General features: G+C 32.8%; 1 protein-coding gene across 1 annotated transcript in view; it reads left to right on the plus strand.

The window, feature by feature from the left end:
- The window catches only part of CFAP47 (cilia and flagella associated protein 47), a 931,170-nt gene that overhangs the window by 56,759 nt on the left and 853,458 nt on the right, over nt 1–20,953 (plus strand). The window contains exons 9-10 of the mRNA XM_074210630.1: nt 11,276–11,465; nt 12,171–12,384. Coding sequence (XP_074066731.1) covers nt 11,276–11,465; nt 12,171–12,384 — 404 coding nt within the window. The remainder of the gene's footprint in view (nt 1–11,275; nt 11,466–12,170; nt 12,385–20,953) is intronic.

Consider the following 20,953-nt stretch of genomic DNA (forward strand, 5'->3'; position numbering starts at 1 on the left):
GAAATGATACCTTTATCAGATCCTCTAGCTATAGAAATTGTTTCCTAGCTTTCTGTTTTCTTTCTAATCTTGGCAGCATTGGTTTTTATTAGTGCAAAGACTTTTAAATTTAATATGGTTAAAATCATCTATTTTGTAATTTATTTTGTACTCTATTTCTTGTTTGGTCATAAATTTCTCCCCTTTCCTGACAGAATATTTCTTGATCTGTTCATTGGTCTATGGTATTGCCCTTTATGTCTAAATCTTGTACCGATTTTAACCTTATTTTGGTATAGAATGTGAGATGTTATACCTAATTTTTGCCATACTATTTTCCAGTTTTCCCAACATTTTTTGTCAAATAGTGAGTTCTTGCCTAATGTCTTTGGGTTTGTCAAACAGTAAATTATTGAAGTCATTTACCACTGTTTCTTTTGAATTTATCCTAATCCACTAATCCATTATTCTATTTCTTAACCAGTTTCAGGCAGATGTGATGACTGACACTTTATAGTATACTTTTAGATCTGGAGAGCCCCTTTACATTTTTCCATCAGTTCCCTTGCTATTCTTGACTTTTTCTTGCTCCATATGAATTTTGTTGCTATTTTTTTTCTGTCTTGGTAAAATAATTATTTGTTTGTTGGTATGGAACTGAATAAGTAATTTAATTTGGGTAGAAATGTCATTTTTATTCATTAGCTCAATCTAATCATGAGCAATTGACATTTTTCCAGTTTAGATCTAACTTTATTTGTGGGAGAAGTGTTTTATAATTGTTTAAACAGTTTTTGTGTTTGTCTTGGGAGGTAGATTCCCAAGTATTTAATGTTGTCTGCAGTTACTTTAAATGGAATTTCTCTTGCTCTTGGACTTTGTTGATAATATATAGAAATGCTGATGATTTCTGTGGATTTTATATCCTGCTACTTTGCTGAATTTGTTAATTATCTTAAGAAGTTTTTTCAGTGATTTTCTCAGGCACTCTTAGGTATACCATCTTATCATCTGTAAAGAGTGAAAGTTTTATTTTCTTATTGCTAATTCTGATTCCTTCAATTTATTTTTCTTCTCTTATTGCTAAAGCTAACAGTTCTAATACTATATTGAGTAGTAATGATGATAATGGGCATTTTGTTTCACCCATTTTATTTCTCATTGTAAATGCTCTTTGTTTATTACATTACATATAATATTTGTTGATGATTTTAGATGGATACTGTTTATTATTATGTTTTGTTTTTGCTTTCATTTTTACAAGGCAATGGGGTTAAACGACTTGCCCAAGATCACCCAGCTAGGTAATTATTAAGTGTCTGAGGCTTTATTAGAACTCAGGTCCTCTTGACTCCAGGGCTGCTGCTCTATCCACTGTGCAACCTAGTTGCCCCTATTTATTATTTTAAGGAAAATATTCTTTGACTCAAACAGGGAATGACTTGTGTTCTTATTAATTTGACTCAGTTCTCTAAATATTTTAGAAATGAGTCCTTTGTCAGAAATTCTGACTGTAAAAATTGTTTCCTGGATTTTTGTATTCCCTCTAATCTTGTTTGCTTTGGCTTTGTTTGTACAAAACCTCTAATTTAATGTAATAAAAATTATTAATTTTCATTTTATAATATTCTCTTTCTCTTGCTTGGTCAGAAACTCCTCACTTTTCCTTGGATCTGATAGATAAACTGTTTCCTTCTTCCATTTGGCTTATGGTATCATCCTTTATGTCTAAATCATGTACCCATTTCGACTTTATGTTGGTATGGAGTATGACATGTTGGCCTATGATTAGTTCCTGTCATATTATTTTCCAGTTTTCCCTGTAGTCTTTGTCAAATAGTGAGTTCTTATCCCAGAAATTGGAGTCCTTGGGTTTATAAAACAGTAGATTACTAAAATCATTTGCTGCTTTTTTGGGTACATAATCTACTCCACTCATCCACCTCCATTTTTTAATTACTACCAAATAGTTTTGATAACTATTGCATCTATAATATAGTTTTAGATCTATTTTTTCTAGCTGTATAAATTTTTTTTGTTTGTTTTGGTGGTATGGCATTGAGTTGGTATGGCATTTAGGTAGAATTGTCATTTTTGTTATATAAACTTACATATATAAGCAACTGATAGTTTTCCAGTTGTTTAGATCTGATTTTATTTGTGTGAAAAATGTTTTGTAATTGGGTTCATATAATTTCTGGTTTTGATTTGGCAAGTAGACTTCCAAATATTTTATATGATTTTGTGTTGTTTTAAATGAAATTTCTCCTTCTATTTCTTGCTGTTGAGCTTTGTTGGTAATCTATAGAAATGCTGATGATTTATATGGATTTCTTTTATATACTGCTACTTTGCTGAAGTTTTAATTATTTCAAGTAGTTGTTAACTAATTTTTTAGGATTCTCTAAATATACCATCATATCAACTGCAAAGAGTGAGAGTTTATTTCTTCATTACCTGTTCTAATTCCTTCAATTTCTTTTTCTTCTCTTATTGCTAAAGCTAACATCTTTAATATAACATTGTTCAATAGTGATGATAATGGGTATCCTTGTTCCACTTCTGATCTTATTGGAAATGCATCTAGATAATCCCCATTACATGGACTGCTTGCTGATTGTTTTAGATTGATACTACTTATCATTTTAAGGAAAACTATTCCTTTGCTCTCTAGTATTTTTAATAATGCTATATTTTGTCAAAAACTTTTTTGGCATCTATTGAGATAATCATATGATTTGTGAGTTTTGTTATTGATATGTCAATTATGCTATTGCTTTCCTAATATTGAACTATCCCTCTAGTAATGGTATAAATTCTACCTGTATATTATCCATTATCTTGTATACATAGTATATTGTAAGCTCTGCTAATTTTTTATTTAAAATTTTTGCATTAATATTTTTTAGAGAAATTGGTCTATAATTTCCCTCTCAATCTTTGCTCTCCTGAGTTTAGATATCAGCACCATATTGGTCTCATAAAAGGAATTTGGCAGAACTCCACATACTTTTTCAAATAGTTTATATAGGATTGGAATCAATTGTTCTTAATATGTTTAATAGAAATCACTTGTGAATTTATTTGGTCCTGAAGATTTTTTTCTTAGGGAGTTCATTGAAGGCTTGCATAATTTCTTTTTCTGAAATGGGATTACTTAATTTATTTCCTTTTCTGTTAAATCTGAGCAATTTATATTTTTGTAAATATTCAATTTCATTTAGATTGTAAGATTTATTGACATACAATTGGGCAAAATAGCTCTGAATTATTACTCTAATTTCCTCTTCATTGGTGGTGAATTCACCCTTTTCATTTTTGATACTGTAATTTGGTTTTCTTCTTTCTTAACAAAAAATTTATCTATTTTATTTGGGGGGGGGTAAGGCAATGGGGCCAAGTGACTTGCCCAAGGTCACTCAGCTAGGTAATTATTAAGATTTATTTGTTTATTGATTAAGAAAACTCTTAGTTTTATTTATTGGTTCAAAAGTTATCCTACTTTTGATTTTGTCTCCCCTTTGATTTTCAGAATTTCTAATTTGGCATTTAATTGAGGATATTTAATTTTTTCTTTTTTCTAATTTTCTAGTTATATGCTCAATTCATTGATCTCCACCTTCTCTAATTTATTCACTTAAACATTTAAAGACAATAAAATTTCCCCTAAGAATTACCTTGCCTATATCTCATAAAATTGTATATTGTTTCATTTTTTGTCATTGTCTTGGATGAAATTGTTGATTGTTTCTATGATTTTTCATCATTTAAAATGAGTTTTTTTTTAGTTTCCAATTAATTTTTAGTCTGTCTTTCCATGATCTTTTATTATATCCTGATCTGGAAAGGATGTAATTGATTTTTATGTCTTTCTGCATTTGATTTTGAACTTTTTGATGCCCTAATTCAGGGTCACTGAGAAAATTGTATATTCTTTTCTATCCCCATTCAGTTTTCTCCAGAGGTCTATCAAATCTAACTTTTCTAAAATTTTATTCACCTCCTGAACTTCTTTCTTGTTAATTTTTGGTAAGAGATCTAATTCTGAGAGATGGGTATTGAGGTCCCAGCTAGCATAGTTTTACTGTCTATCTTTTTGTAACTTGTTGAACTTTTCCTCTGAGCATCTGGATGCTCTATCACTTTATGCACATATATTTAGATTTGATATTATTTTATTATCTAAAGTACCTTTTAGCAAGATGTAGTTTCCTTCCTTATCCTTTAAATTAGATCTATTTTTGCTTTTACTTTTTCTAAGATTGAAGTTGTTACCCCACTTTATTTTTTTTGTACTTCATCTGAAGCATAATATATTCTGCTATAACCATTTAACTTTACTTTGTGTAAAGATACTCTCTGCTTCAAATGTGTATCTTGTAATGAACATACTATAGAATTCTGGTTTTTAATCCACTCTGTTATCCACTTCCTTTTTATGAGAGAGTTCATCCCATTCACATTCACTGTTATGATTACTATGACTACTGGGGTAGTTAGGTGGTATAGTGGATAGAATACTGGTCTTGGAATCAGGAGGACAGAGTTTGAATCTGGCACTTGATTCTTACTAACTGTGTGATCTTGAGCAAGTCACTTGACTTGATTATCTTGCCTTCAGAGCCATCTCTAGCCATCTTGATCCATATCTGGCCAGTGGACCCAGATGACTCTGGAGGAGTAAGTGAGGTTGGTGACTTAGCACAGCATCCCCCTCACTCAAATCCAGTTCATATGTATGTCATGGCCTTATCTCCCCATGATGTTGTGGTCTTCTTTAAAAAAAAAGACCAATATTATGATTACTAACTCTGTATTTCCTTCCATCCTATTTTCTTCCCTTTGTATTTTTCTCTCTCTCCTTTCATTATATTTCTCTTCACCAGTGTTCTGCTTCTGACCACACCTCCCTCAATCTTCCTTTCCCTTCAATCAACCTCCTCCCTTTTCTTCAGTCTATTTTTGTGCTTCCTTTTCCAAAAAAAAGTTGACTCTCTCTTGCCTACCTCTAATTTCTTTTCCTAATTTTTTAACTTTATTTTTAAATCCTTTTTGATATCTTCCAAGTGGACTTTTTAGGCTTGAGATCAATTTATATTCCCTCTGGGCCTTTTCCCACTGTCCTCTTCTGAGAGTTTTGTAAGCTTTCTATGATTATAGCTTTTTTTGTTTATTTTTTAAATCACTTTTTAGCCTAAGTTGTGGTTTTTAAAGTTGAAATCTGTTGCTGGGCATACAACTGTTCAGTGGGGGCCAGGGGCTTGCTCATAGCCTTTATGCGTTGGAACTGCAGTTGCTAACTACTTGCCCATTGAGCTGGAGTTGCTCAACTTAGTGCTGGTTGAATAGAGGTTCTGGGACTTGTAATTTGCTTTTATGTCGGAGACTAACAACTGACTTGTTGTGCTGATGGTCTGATGAACTGGGACTCTGAGGCCACAGTTGTTGATCTTTACTGTTATTAAGAACCTCTCCAGTGACTTTCCCACTCTTGCTCCATCATTTTTCACTTCATGTCCTTTTGCTTCATTTCTTTTTTCTTCTTTTTTTTTTTCAGTCAAGGCAACAGGTTAAGTGATTTATCCAAGGTCACCCAGCTAGGTAATTATTAAGTGTCTGAGGCTGAGTTTGAACTCAGGTCCTCCTGACTCCAGGGTCCGAGCTCTATCCACTACACCATCTAGCTGCACCTTTTGCTTCATTTCTTCCCAGTCTTAATTCACTGACTGGTGCCTTCAGACAAACTGAGATCTGGTAAAGATCTTACAAGGAATACAAATTTCTTGAAATAGAGCTCTGGAAATAGGCATTGATAGAGCCACTGGAATTTTTATGGAACTACTTGACTCTGCCTTATCACTTTGGCTCTCTCTGATTGGTCAATAATGGGTCCTACCCCAAATCTCAGTTGGTCATTGTTTGAGTTTTATTAGCTCAGAGTGAATGCAAATAGTAATTGGTTATGTTCTGCCCCAAAACTCTAGGGTCCTCTCCTCCAGATTGATTATTTTTTTCAAGTTTTTAAGAATACATAGGAAGAAGTGGGAATAAAATCCCAAGAAGCTACACACACACACACACACACACACATAAACATTAGAATTCTTGCTATAGTAATAAAACAAGAAACTGAAATTGAGGGAATAAGCATTGATGAGAAGGAAAGAAAAAACTTTTCAGGTGATGTGCTAGTGTTGAAATAATAGCGCTAGAACAATTTAAAAATACAACTTAAATCTTTAGCAATCCCATATGCAACTAATAACACTTCAATAGGAAGTGCTAGCAAAAGAAATTTCTTTCAAAATAACAACAGAAATTACTTAATATTGACATTTGTATCTATCAATATTCACTCAAGAACTTTATGTCTATAAGTGTAAGAGACTATGTGTAGAAAGACCTAAATAATTGGAGAAATATTAATTGTTCATTGAGCCAATCAAATAAAAATGACAATACCAAAATTAATTTGCTTAGTCTGAAAATCAAATTCTCAAAAGACTAACTTATGGATAAAATGAAATTTATATGAAAGAAAAAAGGTCAGGAATCTCAAAGTGGAAATAATGAAAAAAATGGGAAAAAACCTCAGAAATGTACTACAGGGGCAGCTAGGTGGCACAGTGGATAGAGCCAGTGCCAATGCCTTGGAGTCAGGAGTACCTGAGTTCAAATCCGGCCTCAGACACTACCTAGCTGTGTGGCCTTGGGCAGCCACTTAACCCCATTGCCTTGCAAAAAACTAAAAAAAAAGTACTACAAAACAGTATTCAAAATAATTTGAAATTACAAAAATACAAAATGGATTGGTTTTTGTGCCTCTGCCTCCCCCCCCCCCCGTGAATCATCAAAATTGATCTTTTATGTCTTGTGGCACTTTGTAGTAGAAAATAAATTTTCATGAAAATATTTCTGAATGTCCAAAAATGAACTTCAGATTAAAGGAGATCATAAGGTCAAAAACATATCTTTGTTTCAGGAATATCAGCACACTCTTCTAATTTTTTTCACCAAGTAACAAAATTCCAACCTTTTCTGAAATGTGGGACCAGTGAGATATGTTCATGCATAGAAATGCCTTTTAAATTTTCCTCTTATATGTGTAAATTTATTCATCTATCAAGCTTTAAAATATTTTTAGTTCAACTTTCCTTCCTAATTACTTTAGTTTAAGTTCTAGTCAGATTCATTATAAAATCTAATTCAAAAAGAAACCCCAAGGAACAATGTTGTTGAATGTAAAGGAACTGATGCCATTAACTGTCCCATGTTCAGAAGGTTCTTTATCCTTGTACACACACTGTGTACACTGGTTGTAACTCAGATTAACTTTCCCCTTTGTATTTCACTAACTGCTACAGCCAATAAATATCTTTATATGAGAGAAAACTGAAATTTTATTTTTCTACTATTATTTCTCTCTTTTCTTTTATAATGTTACTTTATTTTTTCTACCACATGCAAAAATAATAATTTTCCCCATTCATCCTTTTTGTAAACTTTTGGGTTCCACATTTTTATCTCCCTTCTTACCCTCCCTCTTCCCCATGGCATTTGAGCAATCTGATATAGGTTATTCATATATAAGCATGTTTAACAAATTTCTATATTAGTCATGTTGTGAAAGAAGAATCATAATTAAAGGGGAAAATATGAGAAAAGAAAAAAACATAAAACAAATTTTAAAAGGTGAAAAAGTGTGCCTTGGTCTACGTTCAGACTCCATATTTTTTTCTCTGAATGTGGATGGTATTTTCCATCACAAGTCTTTTAGAATTGCCCATGGTCACTGAACAGCTGAGAGATTCAGCATACTTGATCATAATGTGTACAATGTTCTTCTGGTTCTGTTCACTACACTCAGTATCAGTTCATTCAAGTCTTTCCAGGCTTTTCTGAAGTCTTGTCACTCAAGATTTCTTACAGAATAATTTTCTACTGAAATTTCTAATGCTGGTGTCAATCCTTGACAATAAAAATTAATCATGTTAGAAATGGATTGATTGATTAATGGAACAGTAAAATACACAATATATAGAACCTAATAAGTTGGGCAGTATCTAATTAGGCACATGCACTAGTTCTTGGTGGAAGGACTCAAAACTTGATAAAAACCACTTGAAAAACTGAATAGTAGTTTGTCCAAAATTAGATTTTGACAATTAACTCATACCAAGATAAAACTCCAAATGGATACGTTACCTACACAGATCCCTAAAAATATTAGAGGAGTAATAGAGGACATTATATTTCAGGTCTATAGATAGACGAAGTATATGATCATATACATATTTATGCATATACATTATATATTATATTATACATATATACAATATAAATATAACAAGGGGGAAAATCTTTGCACACATTTCTCTAATAATAGTTTCATTTTCAAGATATATGAGGGATTGATTCAAATTTATAAGACTAAAAGTCATTCTCCATTGAATAAATGTTCAAAGTATGAGCAGGAAATTAAAAAAAAAGAATATAATAATAGCAATCCTACAAAATATTCTAAATTACTAATAATTAGTGAAGTCAATTTATAGTAACTTTGAAGTTTCCCCTCATACCTATTAGATAGCTACAAAAGAGAAAAATGACAAATGTTGGAGGGGCTGTGGAAAAGCAGGTACATTTTTGTACTACAGTGGAGCAATGAATTTGATATATCATCCTGCAAAACAGTATGGAACCACACTTAGGAAGTTATAAAACTCAGTATATCTTTTAACCTAGCAATACCACTATTAGGCTTATATCCCAAAGAAGCTTTTTTTTTTTTGAAAAATAAGAATAAATGGCTCGATATTTTAAAAAATATTTATAATAACTCTTTTAATGGTAGTTAAAACTGGGAAATTAAAGAAATATTTTCCTATTGGAAAATGACAAAACAAATTGTGGTCTATGAATGTAACAAATTATTAAGAATTTATGAAATGGATAATTTCACAGGAAATTGAAAAAGACTAATTTGAACTGATGAAGTAGGTAGAACTAAAAGAAAAATTTATAAAATGATAAAATGCATTAAAGAGTAAAATAACTTTGAAAGTCTTTCTAACTCTGATAATGTCCTGAAAAACTATGAATACAAGAGAAAGAAGATGAAACACATCATTCACTTGCAGAAAGTGACGTATGTTTTGGACATGACTAAAAAGAGAATTTGTCTTGCTGGATGAAGAAGCTACATATTGAAGTCATGATTCATTCATTCATTTATTTATGTTAATAGGGAAATGGTAGTGAGAGGGACAGACTGATTTTTAGAAATACTTTTAAAAAGACAAATGATGTACAAATCTTATGTTCTTTTATGACAAGGGATCCTAGGTCATGAAGATACTGTAAATATAGTTTAACTATCTTTCATCAAAGCATTTGATAAAATTATCATGCTATTCTTGTGGTCTAGATGTTCATACAATTAGATGAATTTGGAATTGGTTGTGACTAGATGTGAAGAATAGTCAAATTAATGGTTTAATGTCAACTTGAGGATATTTCTAGTGGAATGTGTTAGAGATTTGTGCTGGTTAACATTTTTTATTGATGACTTACATATGGCACAAATGGCAGACCTGTGAAATATACAAATATCAGAAATTCAGCTAATTTACTAGTCAGGATCCAAAAATGTCTTGGTAGGCTTGAACTTTGGGCCAAACATAGAAAGATGAAATTCAATAAGGATTACTGTCACACTTGGGTTCAAAAACTCAACTTCATAAGTTCTAAGTGGAAAAGATATAGATGAAAGTTTGTCAGCAAAAGTTTTAGTTTAGGGTTATAGTAGACTCTAAGCTCAATATGGGTTAATAGTGTGATATGTGTAGGCAAAATGCTGTTGCAATAATAGGATGCAGTAAGAGGAGCAGAGTTTCCAGGTCTAGAAGCTGTTAATTCCTCTATCTACTTGGTCCTGTTCAAGAGTTGCTCAGAGTGGGCAAGACTTGGATTTGCAACCCGTGTCATAGAAGGGAATATTCATTTCAATGAAATTATTGTTCCATAGATCCGTGCATTCAATGAGATTGCTAATCCATAGATCTATATGAGATTCAAATCATCACCAAAATCAAATTAAAATAAAATATCTTCTCTCTTCTCTTTCCTGTTTTTGTTGAGGATACCACAGAGGTCTGCAACCTTGGAAACATCTGGGGTTTTTCCTTCTGCCTCACATTCAGTCAAGTTTTAGGTCTTGTTGATTAAATAATACTCATAATTTCTGTTCCTTATTCTTACAAGTTCACCATTCTAGTTTAAACCCTTCCTTTTTACCTCTTGCCTGGACTATTGAATAGTTTTCTAATTGGTGTCCCTGTTGCTGGTTTTCCATTTCTTTATTCCTTTTACAGAACTGCCAAAATAAACCTTTCTAAAACATAGGTAACTCTCTGCTAACCCCCCCCAATCTCCCCCCGCCCCCAACAACAACCAACCAAAAAAAGCGCAATGCTAATTGCTTGCTCTGGCATCAAAGTACTTTTACAATCTGACTCTAGCGGATCTTTCCATACTTATTCCATGTTCTTCCCTTCATATAGTGTATACCTTTCAGACAATTTAATCAATTTAATAAACTTAGTATTTGATCTCTTATCTCTGTGCTTCTGCATAGGCTGTTACTCATGTCTGGAATGCACACTCTTTTCACCTTGATCTTTTACACTCCTTAGCTTTCTTCCACACTGTGCTGAGGGTTTTTTTTTTTTAGGTTTTTGCAAGGCAGACAGAGTTAAGAGGCTTGCCCAAGGCCACACAACTAGGTAATTATTAAATGTCTGAGACCGGATTTGAACCCAGGTACTTCTGACTCCAGGGCCAGTGCTTTATCCACTACACCACCTAGCCACCCTGTGCTGAGGTTTTATGTCCCACAGGAAGCCTTTCCAACTCTTCCTAATTGTCAGTGTTCTCTCTTCAAATTATTTTGGATTTAGTTATCTTTTAATATGTTGCACTCAATGTAGAATGGAAACCTCTTGAGGGTAGAAATTGTTTTTCAGTTTTGTAATTCTATCACCAATATCTATTAGATTGCCTTATGCATTATAGATGCAAAATGTTTGATTAGTCAAAAGGAGCCTGTTACTTCTTGAAGACCATCTATTCCATAGAGTTATCACAAGTGTCTCAAAGGCAAGGAAAGTGTTCTCTCTATAAGGAAATTCAAATTGTCATGATGAAATAACCTTTATTAACATTCCACAGGAAAAGTTTCTCCCTTTTTTTGTCAACCTTTTATTATTAAATATGTTTCATTATCTTTTTCTTTCAGAATGTGCTGTTTTCATTTGTGCCACATCAACTAGGCACATTTAAAGTAAAGCAATTAATGGATATTCTTGGTTTAGTGGCAGAAGATGATTTACAGTCAGTGAAAGTGAAACCTTTTCATCAAATACAATTAAGTTTTACTAGTATCTGTAAACCTACCACCAAAAGAATTGAGATGAAAATCATTCCTGGTATGCTACTGAGAAAACTTAGAAGACCTTTTAACAATAATTTAAATAATTTTAACCCTGTAAATCAAATTTATTCTTTTCATATAAGAATACAATTATTTAATAGATTCATATAAATAGAAATACATACACAAAAAAAGATTTGGAGTGGGTCCCTGATGCAGATGAAATCTTTTCAGTTTTGCTATTTCTCCTATACTTGATACTTTGGTTGGGGTGAAATGGGTGTCTATTAGGGGTTAGAAGGAATATTTGGGAAGGTGTCAAGTATTATGTGACTTGAGTCTAGGTTTAGAACTTAGGTGGTTACCTTTTTCATTTGTGAACAAAAATTATTTCTGGGAAATAACATTCTCTGTGGGAGAAGAAAATTCTGATAGTTATCATTTTCTAGATTTTAAGGCAGAGATGGAGCTAGCTTCTGTGAATGAGAAACAATACTAACTATTACTTTAGAGGAGGAAGATTCAATGTAAATCCTTTGTCAAGTTGGGTCTGCGAACCCACTTTAGGGTCTATGAAAGGTAGATCATTGAAGATTCATGAAGTTAAATCATGAGAGGTTTCTAAAATTTTTGAAGGGAAGGAATTTTTAAATTTTAAATTTGAGTTTAATAAATTGCTAAAGAGCAGTGGAAATTGCAATGACTTGTTTAAATTAGAAAGATATTAAATGGACTTAACTTTTTAAATTTTCCTTTTAAGGTATAACACCTCTGATTACTAATGCCACCGGACAATATGTTGTTGATGAAACAGGAGAGTACAAAAACTTTGCACCAGTAGCAATGCTGAAATCAAGATTATCAACCATCCACAATCACCAATTAACTAGACCCTTGAAGAAAAATGTACAGATTGCCTTTCCCAATGACCGCTGGGCTAGCCTCAGGTCTGGAGATCCACAGGTGGAAATCAGGTACTATGCTGATGACATTAAATATGTAAAACAGCAACAAATTCCAAAGTCACTTTAATACACTTTGAATTGAAGAGTGGGGAGGGGTACCTATGTGAGTTTTGGCCTTGAAAAATAGTAATTGAATTAGATATGTGTTAACTTATGTCCTAATAAGGGACAGACAATCTAGAGTTTGACCTTAAGTAAGAGCAAAACAGAATTAGTTTAACATATACATTTATTAATATTTCTCTAAGTTCACTTTTGGAGTGTGTGTGTGTGTGTGTGTGTGGTCTGACTAGAGACAACCCCCTTCCCTCAATTAGAATCCTGAACAGGGGTTTTATTATTATTAGAAGGATGGATCTGAAAAGTCTCCTCCAGTTTGTCCAATCAAAGAAGGGAGCAGCTCCTATCTCTGGATGGAGTAGAAAAACAGGACATCAGACATTTTGTTACAAGGAGTACACTATTAGTTATGCTAAACACCTTCACAAAGCACAGGAATCCTCTCCCTTCTGAACCCTAGGTACCAACTTTTTTTTTTTTTTTTTTTAGTTTTTGCAAGGCAATGGGGCTAAGTGACTTGCCCAAGGTCACACAGCTAGGTAATTGTCTGAGGTCATATTTGAACTCCAGGGTCAGTGCTCTATCCACTGCACCTCCTAGCTGCCCCTCCTGCATACCAACTTGATGGGTATAGGAAGGCAAACTTTGTTTCTTCAGTTGACATTTTTATATTCATATTTGTATCTGTTCTTAAGGACAAGGCTCACCTTTTACAATTGCTAATTAGTTCTGATAAAGATTTTCTTTGTATCTATGTGAAAGGTAATTGCAATTTCCCCAACAACTGATTCTATTTTTTAAGGTCAAGTAAAATAAATCATATATATATATATATATATATATGTATATATTTAAAAAAGCAAAATTCACCATTCAGTATATTCACAGGGAAGAAATTTTCATTTAAAAAATTTCAAAATAAAGGGTGTTTTTTTGGATTTAATTTTAGGATGTCTGTTTAGAATATACCATTGTGATACGGACAGTTCTTGGTTTCTAAAATTTTCCATTTCACAAATTTGTTTTTACTAAAGAATTTTGAAAGAAATCTGCATTCCAATTCCAACTTATAAGTGTCAGGAAATGCTGTTAGTGCAGATACTGAAGCAACAAAGAAGTTACCAGAATTACTGCAAAAATTGATAGATGAAGGTCTTTATTGGCTAGAGCAAATCTTTAATATAGAAGAAGCTGTCTTATTTTATCTAAGAATGTCATCTTGAACCTTGGAAAAAACTACTGATATAAAACTTCTAAATATAAAATTAATCTTTTGCTTGGAGGGAATGCATCTGGGACTTGCAAATTAACCTGTTCTTGTGCATGACTGAGAAAAATCTCAGAGTGTGGAAAGGAATTAGGAAGACACCACTACCTGTGCATTATTTCATTACCCCAAAGACCTGAATAATCCTTTTCATCTTTTTTTGAGCAAAGGTTTATACACTGCTTCATTCCTAAGCAGTTTTGTTATGATAATGACATTTCCTTCAAGAGTCTATTAATTTTGGAGAATACCACAAGTCACCCTCCCCATCTAGATGATTTTAATGAAAATGTTAAAATGGTCTACCTTTCCTCCTATCAATACTTCATTATTACAACCTAGGGATTGATAGAGAATTTCAAGAATTTCAAGAATTTTTACTATATTTGCTCAGTTGTAACTTTGGATGAAGAAAAGGGCTTGACAATTGAGAGAGTTCTATAAGTCCTGTGATATTTATCTGGAATATTGCTAAGGCATGGGAATGTGTAACAAAAACTTGTATGAAAGAAATTTGGAAAAAAACATTTGCTTAGGGTTTTTTTCTGAATGTAGATTTCACAAGATGGAACCTTTGAAGAAGTAAATAATATGATTGTAAAAGTAGCATAAGAATTGGAGTTAGAAGTGAATGAGAATGATGGGAAAGAATTGATTGTCATGGAGAAGAAGAATGCAGAAGCATTTAATCATTTTGGTGATCCCCCCCCCCCCCCCATATGGAAAAACCTTCAAAGACTAGTTGAGGATAATATTGTTGAAAACTGTGACTGGTTAAAAGTTTCAGGGTTTGAGAGACTGAACAAATTCACTTAGAAGACCAACTCTGATCCAGAAATATTTAGGGACAAAAAAGTTTATTTACATCCTGCTGTGACTTGAAGAAATCATGGGAATGTAGCAACAGCTGCCATGAGGGAATAAATAGTAAGTAAGGATATGAGAGGTTATTTAGTAGGATTAAGTCTTTGACCTACCATCCCTCATCAACATATCTCTCATTACTTCATCTCTGCTTTCTGAGTTACCTGCCTCCTTCAAAGCTCAGTTATTCCTGTTGTGTTGCTTGACTTCCTTTGGAAGACCAGCCCACTCTGGGAAGAGTAATTCCCCCAAATAATTTCCCACTCCCACATGCCTTTCTCTACTCTGTATTTCTGCTTGCCTGCCTGTCTTTGGAGAGCAGCCTACTCTGGAGGAATGTGAACCCCCAAACTCTCCCCACCCTCATCTTCATGCTGGATCAGTGGCTTTTTTCCCTTTTCTTTCCTCTTAGCTGTGCTTGATGACTTCATCAACTCTGTTTTTTCTTTGCTTAATTCCACTATTTCTACTGAAACTCACTATCTTGCTTTTCTTCAAAGAAGTAGGAACTTGTGTGAACTTTTTATAGTAACCTGTGAATTAAAATTTAAACTTTTTCTTACTCTTCTGAATCAGATAACTGGTGATTTCTTCATCCAAAATGAATCCACATCCATCCTTAACACCCCACCCTCCATCCCCCCTTTTTCTAGTCAACTAAAATTTATTGAAATGATTATAAATCAGATAACACAATAAGCATTTTTATCTATTAATATCTAAATACAGTAGGTATAGGCTGAAAAAGAAATTATGTTTAAAATAACTATAGAATGAACAGAATATTTTAAAATACCAATACAAAAATGCTTATTTTTGTAGATGTTATTTAGTTTTTTCTAATTACATGCAAAGATAGGTTTCAATATCCATCTTTTTTGTAAGATTTTAATTTCCACATTTTTCTACCTTTCTTGTCTCCCCCCTCCCCACAACAATCTGATATAGGTTATACATGTACAGTCATGTTTAACATATTTCCATGTTGGTCATGTTGTGAAAGAAGAATCAGTAAAGTAAAAAAAAGCATAAGAAAGGGAAATAAAACAAAAAGTTTTTTAAAAATGAAATTATTATGTGGATTTTTTCATCACAAGTTCCTGTTTATTTTTTTGTTTGTTTTTGAAAGACAATGGGGTTGTGACTTGCCCAAGGTTACACAACTAGATAATTAAGTGTCTGAGGTCAGATTTGAACTCAGGTCCTCCTGACTCCAGGACTGGTGCTCTACCCACTTCACCACCTATCTGCCCCCTATCACAAGTTCTTGATCACTAAACTGTTGAGAGGAGCTAAGTCTATCATTGTTGATCATCACACAATGTGTCGCTGTTAATGTGTACAATGCTCTTTTGGTTCTGTTCATTTCACTCAGCATCTTCATGAAAGCATCATTTTATAGAGGTCTTTCCATGCTTTTCTGAAGCCTGGCCATGAATACTCACAGAACAATAATACTTCATCACATTCTTTTACCACAATTTGTCAGCCATTCTCCAATTGGTGGGCATCCCTCAATTTCCTATTATGTGCCATTACAAAAAAGAACTACTTACATAGTGTTGAAAATATGGGTCATTCCCCTTTTATATGATCTATTTGGGATATAGATCTAATAGAGGTATTGCTTGATCAAAGGGTATGCAGTTTTATTGCCCTTTGGGTACAAGACAGTCATTCCACATTGCTTTCTGGAATGATTGGATCAGTTTACAACTCCACCAAACAGTACATTAGTACCCCAGTTTTACCACATCCCCTTCAATATTGATCATTTTTCTTTTTCCTTTTTATCATTTTAGCCAATCTAATAGGTGGTACATCAGAGTTGTTTTAATTTGTGTTTCTCTAATCAATAATGATTTGGTTAATTTTTTTTTTCATATGACTATAGATAGTTTTAATTTCTTCATCAGAAAATTGCCTAATCATATCCTTACAAAATACTGTCCAGAAATACTGACATAAATAACTTGAAGAGATATTAATTATTCATGAGTAATTTATCCTACTTTATTAAAATATAGTCTTAATGCTAAAAAATAATAATGAAATTTATATGGAGAACAAAAGGTCAAAATTCTTAAGGGAAATAATGAAAAAGAGAAGGCAGAAGGCTCAGGTAGAGATTTCTCAAACTATAGAAGAAATCCATAATTATCAGAATGAATTGATACAGGCTAAAAAATTAGGTCAACCCAAGGAACAGAATAGGTACACAGTAAACAGAAGCATATTAACTTATTTTCCACTGTCTAATAAAGCTAACGACCCCAGTTTACTCTTTTAAGGACTCATTACTTGACAAAATCTTCTAGGAAAACTGGAGTAATCTTAAATAAATTAGGTTTACACCAGCACATCACATACCATGATAAGATCCAAATAGATAACATACTCTCTTGCTTGGTAATCTCTAGGCTTCCAATCCCATAATTCAAACTGCCTATTGGACATCTTGAATTATTTGCCTTATAGAGTTCTTAAACTCAACATGTCCCAAACAGAACTCATTCTCACAGAATTCCTCACAGAAATCACTGTTGTACTTACTGCCAGTGATTCAGGTTCATGACTTTAGCCTTATCCTGAACTTTTTGTTCACACTCACCCCTGATAAACCATTTATAGCCAGACCTTTGTATTGTCTCCTACACATAACACCTTTCTCTTTTCTGACAGGTTCCATCCCGGTGTAAGCTCTTGTCATGTATTCTTGGCTCTGTAGGAGAAAGAGAGGTTGGTGACTTAGCACAACACCCCCACCCCCTTATTCAATTCTGATTTCTGTGCATGGTGGTCTTCAAGAACAAAGAGCAGACATAGAGCATCTAGATGGTGCAGTGGATAGAACACCAACTCTGAAGTCAGGAGGATTGAAGTTCAAATCTGGCCTCAGACATTTACTGGCTGTGTGACCTTGGGCAAGTCTCTTAACCTTGATTGCCTTATATCTAGGACCATTTCCAGTTGTCCTGATCCATATCTGGACTCAGATGGTTCTGCAGGAGAAAGTGAGACTGATAGCCTTCCATTCAAATTCAATTCATTTGCTTGTCATGGCATCACCTCCCTGATGACATGGTTTTCTTTAAGAATAAAGGACAAATATCATCATCATCATCATCATCATCATTTCAGTAGATTGCTACTTAATCTCTCTATCTGAAATCTTTACTTTATTCAGCAGTCAAGCCTCAGGTCTGTTCATATTACTTCCTTATTCGATAAACTTCAATGGCTTCTTTTTAATTCTCAAGTTAAACATAAACTCTTTCATTTGTTTGTAAAGTCATTTACAACCTTGCCTTTTCCTACTTTTTCATTTCACTTTCCCTCAAGTACTCTGCAATCTAGCAGTGCTAGTCTTTTTGTCTCTCTTTAACATAGCCTCCATCTCCTTATTCTTACCTTTTTCACCATATATCCTCTTAGAATGCTTTGTTTCCTTGTCTCTATCTCCCTGATTTGGTTCAAGACTTGGTTTAAATCCAACCTATTTTGTTTGAGAGGCTTTTTCTTTGCCCCCCAATTTCCACCTTCAATTTCAAGTTGTAGGGGACTATAACTTATATGTTGTAATTATTTATGGGAAGTAATATTTTTTGCTCTTTTTTGTCTTCTCAGAATTTAATACAGTGCTCAGTACATAATAAAGAGCTTGCTGATTTGATTTGGCTTAGATAAAAAAGCTTTTATTAAATCAAACAGAATATATGGAAATACCTTTCAGTATTGTGGATTGGGTCAAGAGTTCTGGCCAAATGAGGTATAAAAAGAATCACATAAAATATCAAAAAGATTTTGCACAAGCAAATTCAATGGAGTTAAAATTATAAGGAAACAAATAACTAAGATTTTAATTAAAATTTTTCTCTGATAAAGGCCTCATTGCTCAGTTATATAAGAAGCTCATTTAAATTAGAAGAATAAAAGTCATTCCCTAACTGACAAATCATCAAAGGATATAAATAGGTAGTATGCAAAGGAAGAAATCCAAGTTTTAAACAGTCATGTAAAAAAATGTTCCATATTTCTAAATTTTAAAGAAATGCAAATTAAAGCAACTCAGCATTTATATCTGGAAAATGACAAATGGAGAGACTACAGGAAATTGACTATTAAGGAATGCTGATGAAGCTATTAATAGAGCTATGCTTGGTTCAGTCAATCTAGAAATAAATTTATAAGTACATGAAAAGTCACTGAATTATATCTATATCATACACATCATAACTATGTCTATATTTTAAAAAGAGCAAAAGAAGCAACATTTTACAAAAATTCTTAGACTAGCTTTCAAAATATTTGCAAATACTCAGAAATGAATGAAAGGTATGTTAATTGGGGAATTGCAAAAATTTATGATATATGATTATAATAGAAAATGATTGTGCCATAAGAAATGATGAAAGGGATGACATTAGAAAAACCTGCAAAGGTTTTGGTGTGAACTGATACAGAAGGAACAGAACTGGGATTGCAATTTCTAGAATAACAGAAACATTGTAAAGATAGACATCTTTGAAAGATTTGAGAACTCTGAACAAGGAAATTTCTCACAGAATTGATGGATCATGATGCAAAATGAGATGTACTTATTTGAACATAACTAATTTGGGAATTTGTTTTGCTTGACTTTGCATCTTTTTTTTTTAAAGGATTTTGCTTTTGTTTTTCGGTTGGGGTTGGGAGATTGGAGGGAGTGAAAATAAATACTCATTAAAAAGATAAGGAAAAAACCCAAATTAAATGTAATACAAGTTATTCCGTTTTTCTTTTATGATTATTATTTAAATTCTAATATATGCATTTGAAATAACAATTTCAAATTAATATTTTTTTTTCTACTAAACGAAACACTTTTTCATAGTCACTGAGGAATAGTGGGATAACATATTTTCTGTATCTTTCATTGTTTTATGATGTAAAGATATAGTCATTTGTGAGAACCTGCCTATTTGCTTCTATTACCTAAATCAAGTTTGTTTAGAGTGTGTAAATAGAATATCCTTAAAAATTTTTCATATTGATTGGAAAGTTGTCTTGTTACATAAGATTTCTGGAAAGATGTCTGGAAAGGACAATCTTACCTTGTCTGATGACCTCCAATCATTAATATCAAAATAGGCACATACCATGTGGATGTATACTTATTTCAAGTTTTTATCATAGTCATAGAGGATGTTCAGTGCAGAATTCAAGGCAAAGATTGATTCTTTGTATCTCTGATTATATCTCCAGTTTCATTTTTTTTATTTGTGAAATGAGATGAAGATTTGCACTATCTATGTACCTTAGAGGATTGTTATGAAGAAATTGCTTTGTAAACCTTAAAGTGCTACTTATAAGGAAATACTATTAATGCAATTATAACTTTGTAATTCTGGGCATTTCCTGTCCTTAAGTAAAGGAGGATGAAAATATCAATGATTAATAAAGTTTTCAGAATATGGAGGTCATCCTGATCCAGATACATAATTTTCTCCCTCTATATTATAAGTGAAAATATCTATAAAAATTGGGAGAAATCTTGTAACTGAATATTGGCAGTTAACTTAGACCTTAGTGTTATTTCAATTCAATTCAATAAACATTTATTAAGTACCCATGGGGGTGACTAGTTAGCCCAGTGGAAAGAACACCAGACCTGGGGAAGGAAGACTCATTTTTTCAAAGTTCAAATTTGGTCCCAGACACTTACTAACAGTATGATCCTGGGCAAGTCCCTTATCCCTGTTTGCCTCTGTTTTCTCATACATAAAAGGTGTTAAGAAAGGAAATGACAAACCATTCCTTATTTTTGCCAAGAAAAACCCAAATAAAGTCATAAAGGACAATACAGCAACAACAGTAACAATATGCTAGCTCTCTTCTAAACACTGGGGATACAATTAAGAAAAAGAAAGATTGTCCCTGCTGCTTTCACAAGCTTGTAGAGGAAAGGCTATATACAAAAGGAAAGTGGAAAGAAGAGGGGAGCTGAAGGGGTTGCCTGTTCTGTTTCTTATTCTGTGGACTTCATATCAAAAATGTGTAGTTAGAAAGTGCAGGGGATTTATACATTGTTTTTTATTGTTAAGACTCTTAAGAGTATCACAAAACTGGGAAATTAAAGAAAATATATCTTTCATAATTTTATAATTGAGTTAATCTGTTCATTAGAATAATTTCTTTAAACTTTTGTGGAAAAATTCAGATTTGATCCTATTTCCTTTAAATTCCTATCACCAGATCTAAATCCAAGTAATCTTATTTCTTTATTCTCAAGAATTTATTCAGGGAGGATACAATATAGCAGTACTTCAGCATTTCCCCCTATAAACATTGATATCTTCCAAACTAATTACAAATTTCATGACATAGCATGAGGCAAAAAAATGCACT

This window comes from Macrotis lagotis, chromosome 1 (genome assembly GCF_037893015.1).
Source record: "Macrotis lagotis isolate mMagLag1 chromosome 1, bilby.v1.9.chrom.fasta, whole genome shotgun sequence".
Lineage (NCBI taxonomy): Eukaryota > Metazoa > Chordata > Mammalia > Peramelemorphia > Peramelidae > Macrotis > Macrotis lagotis.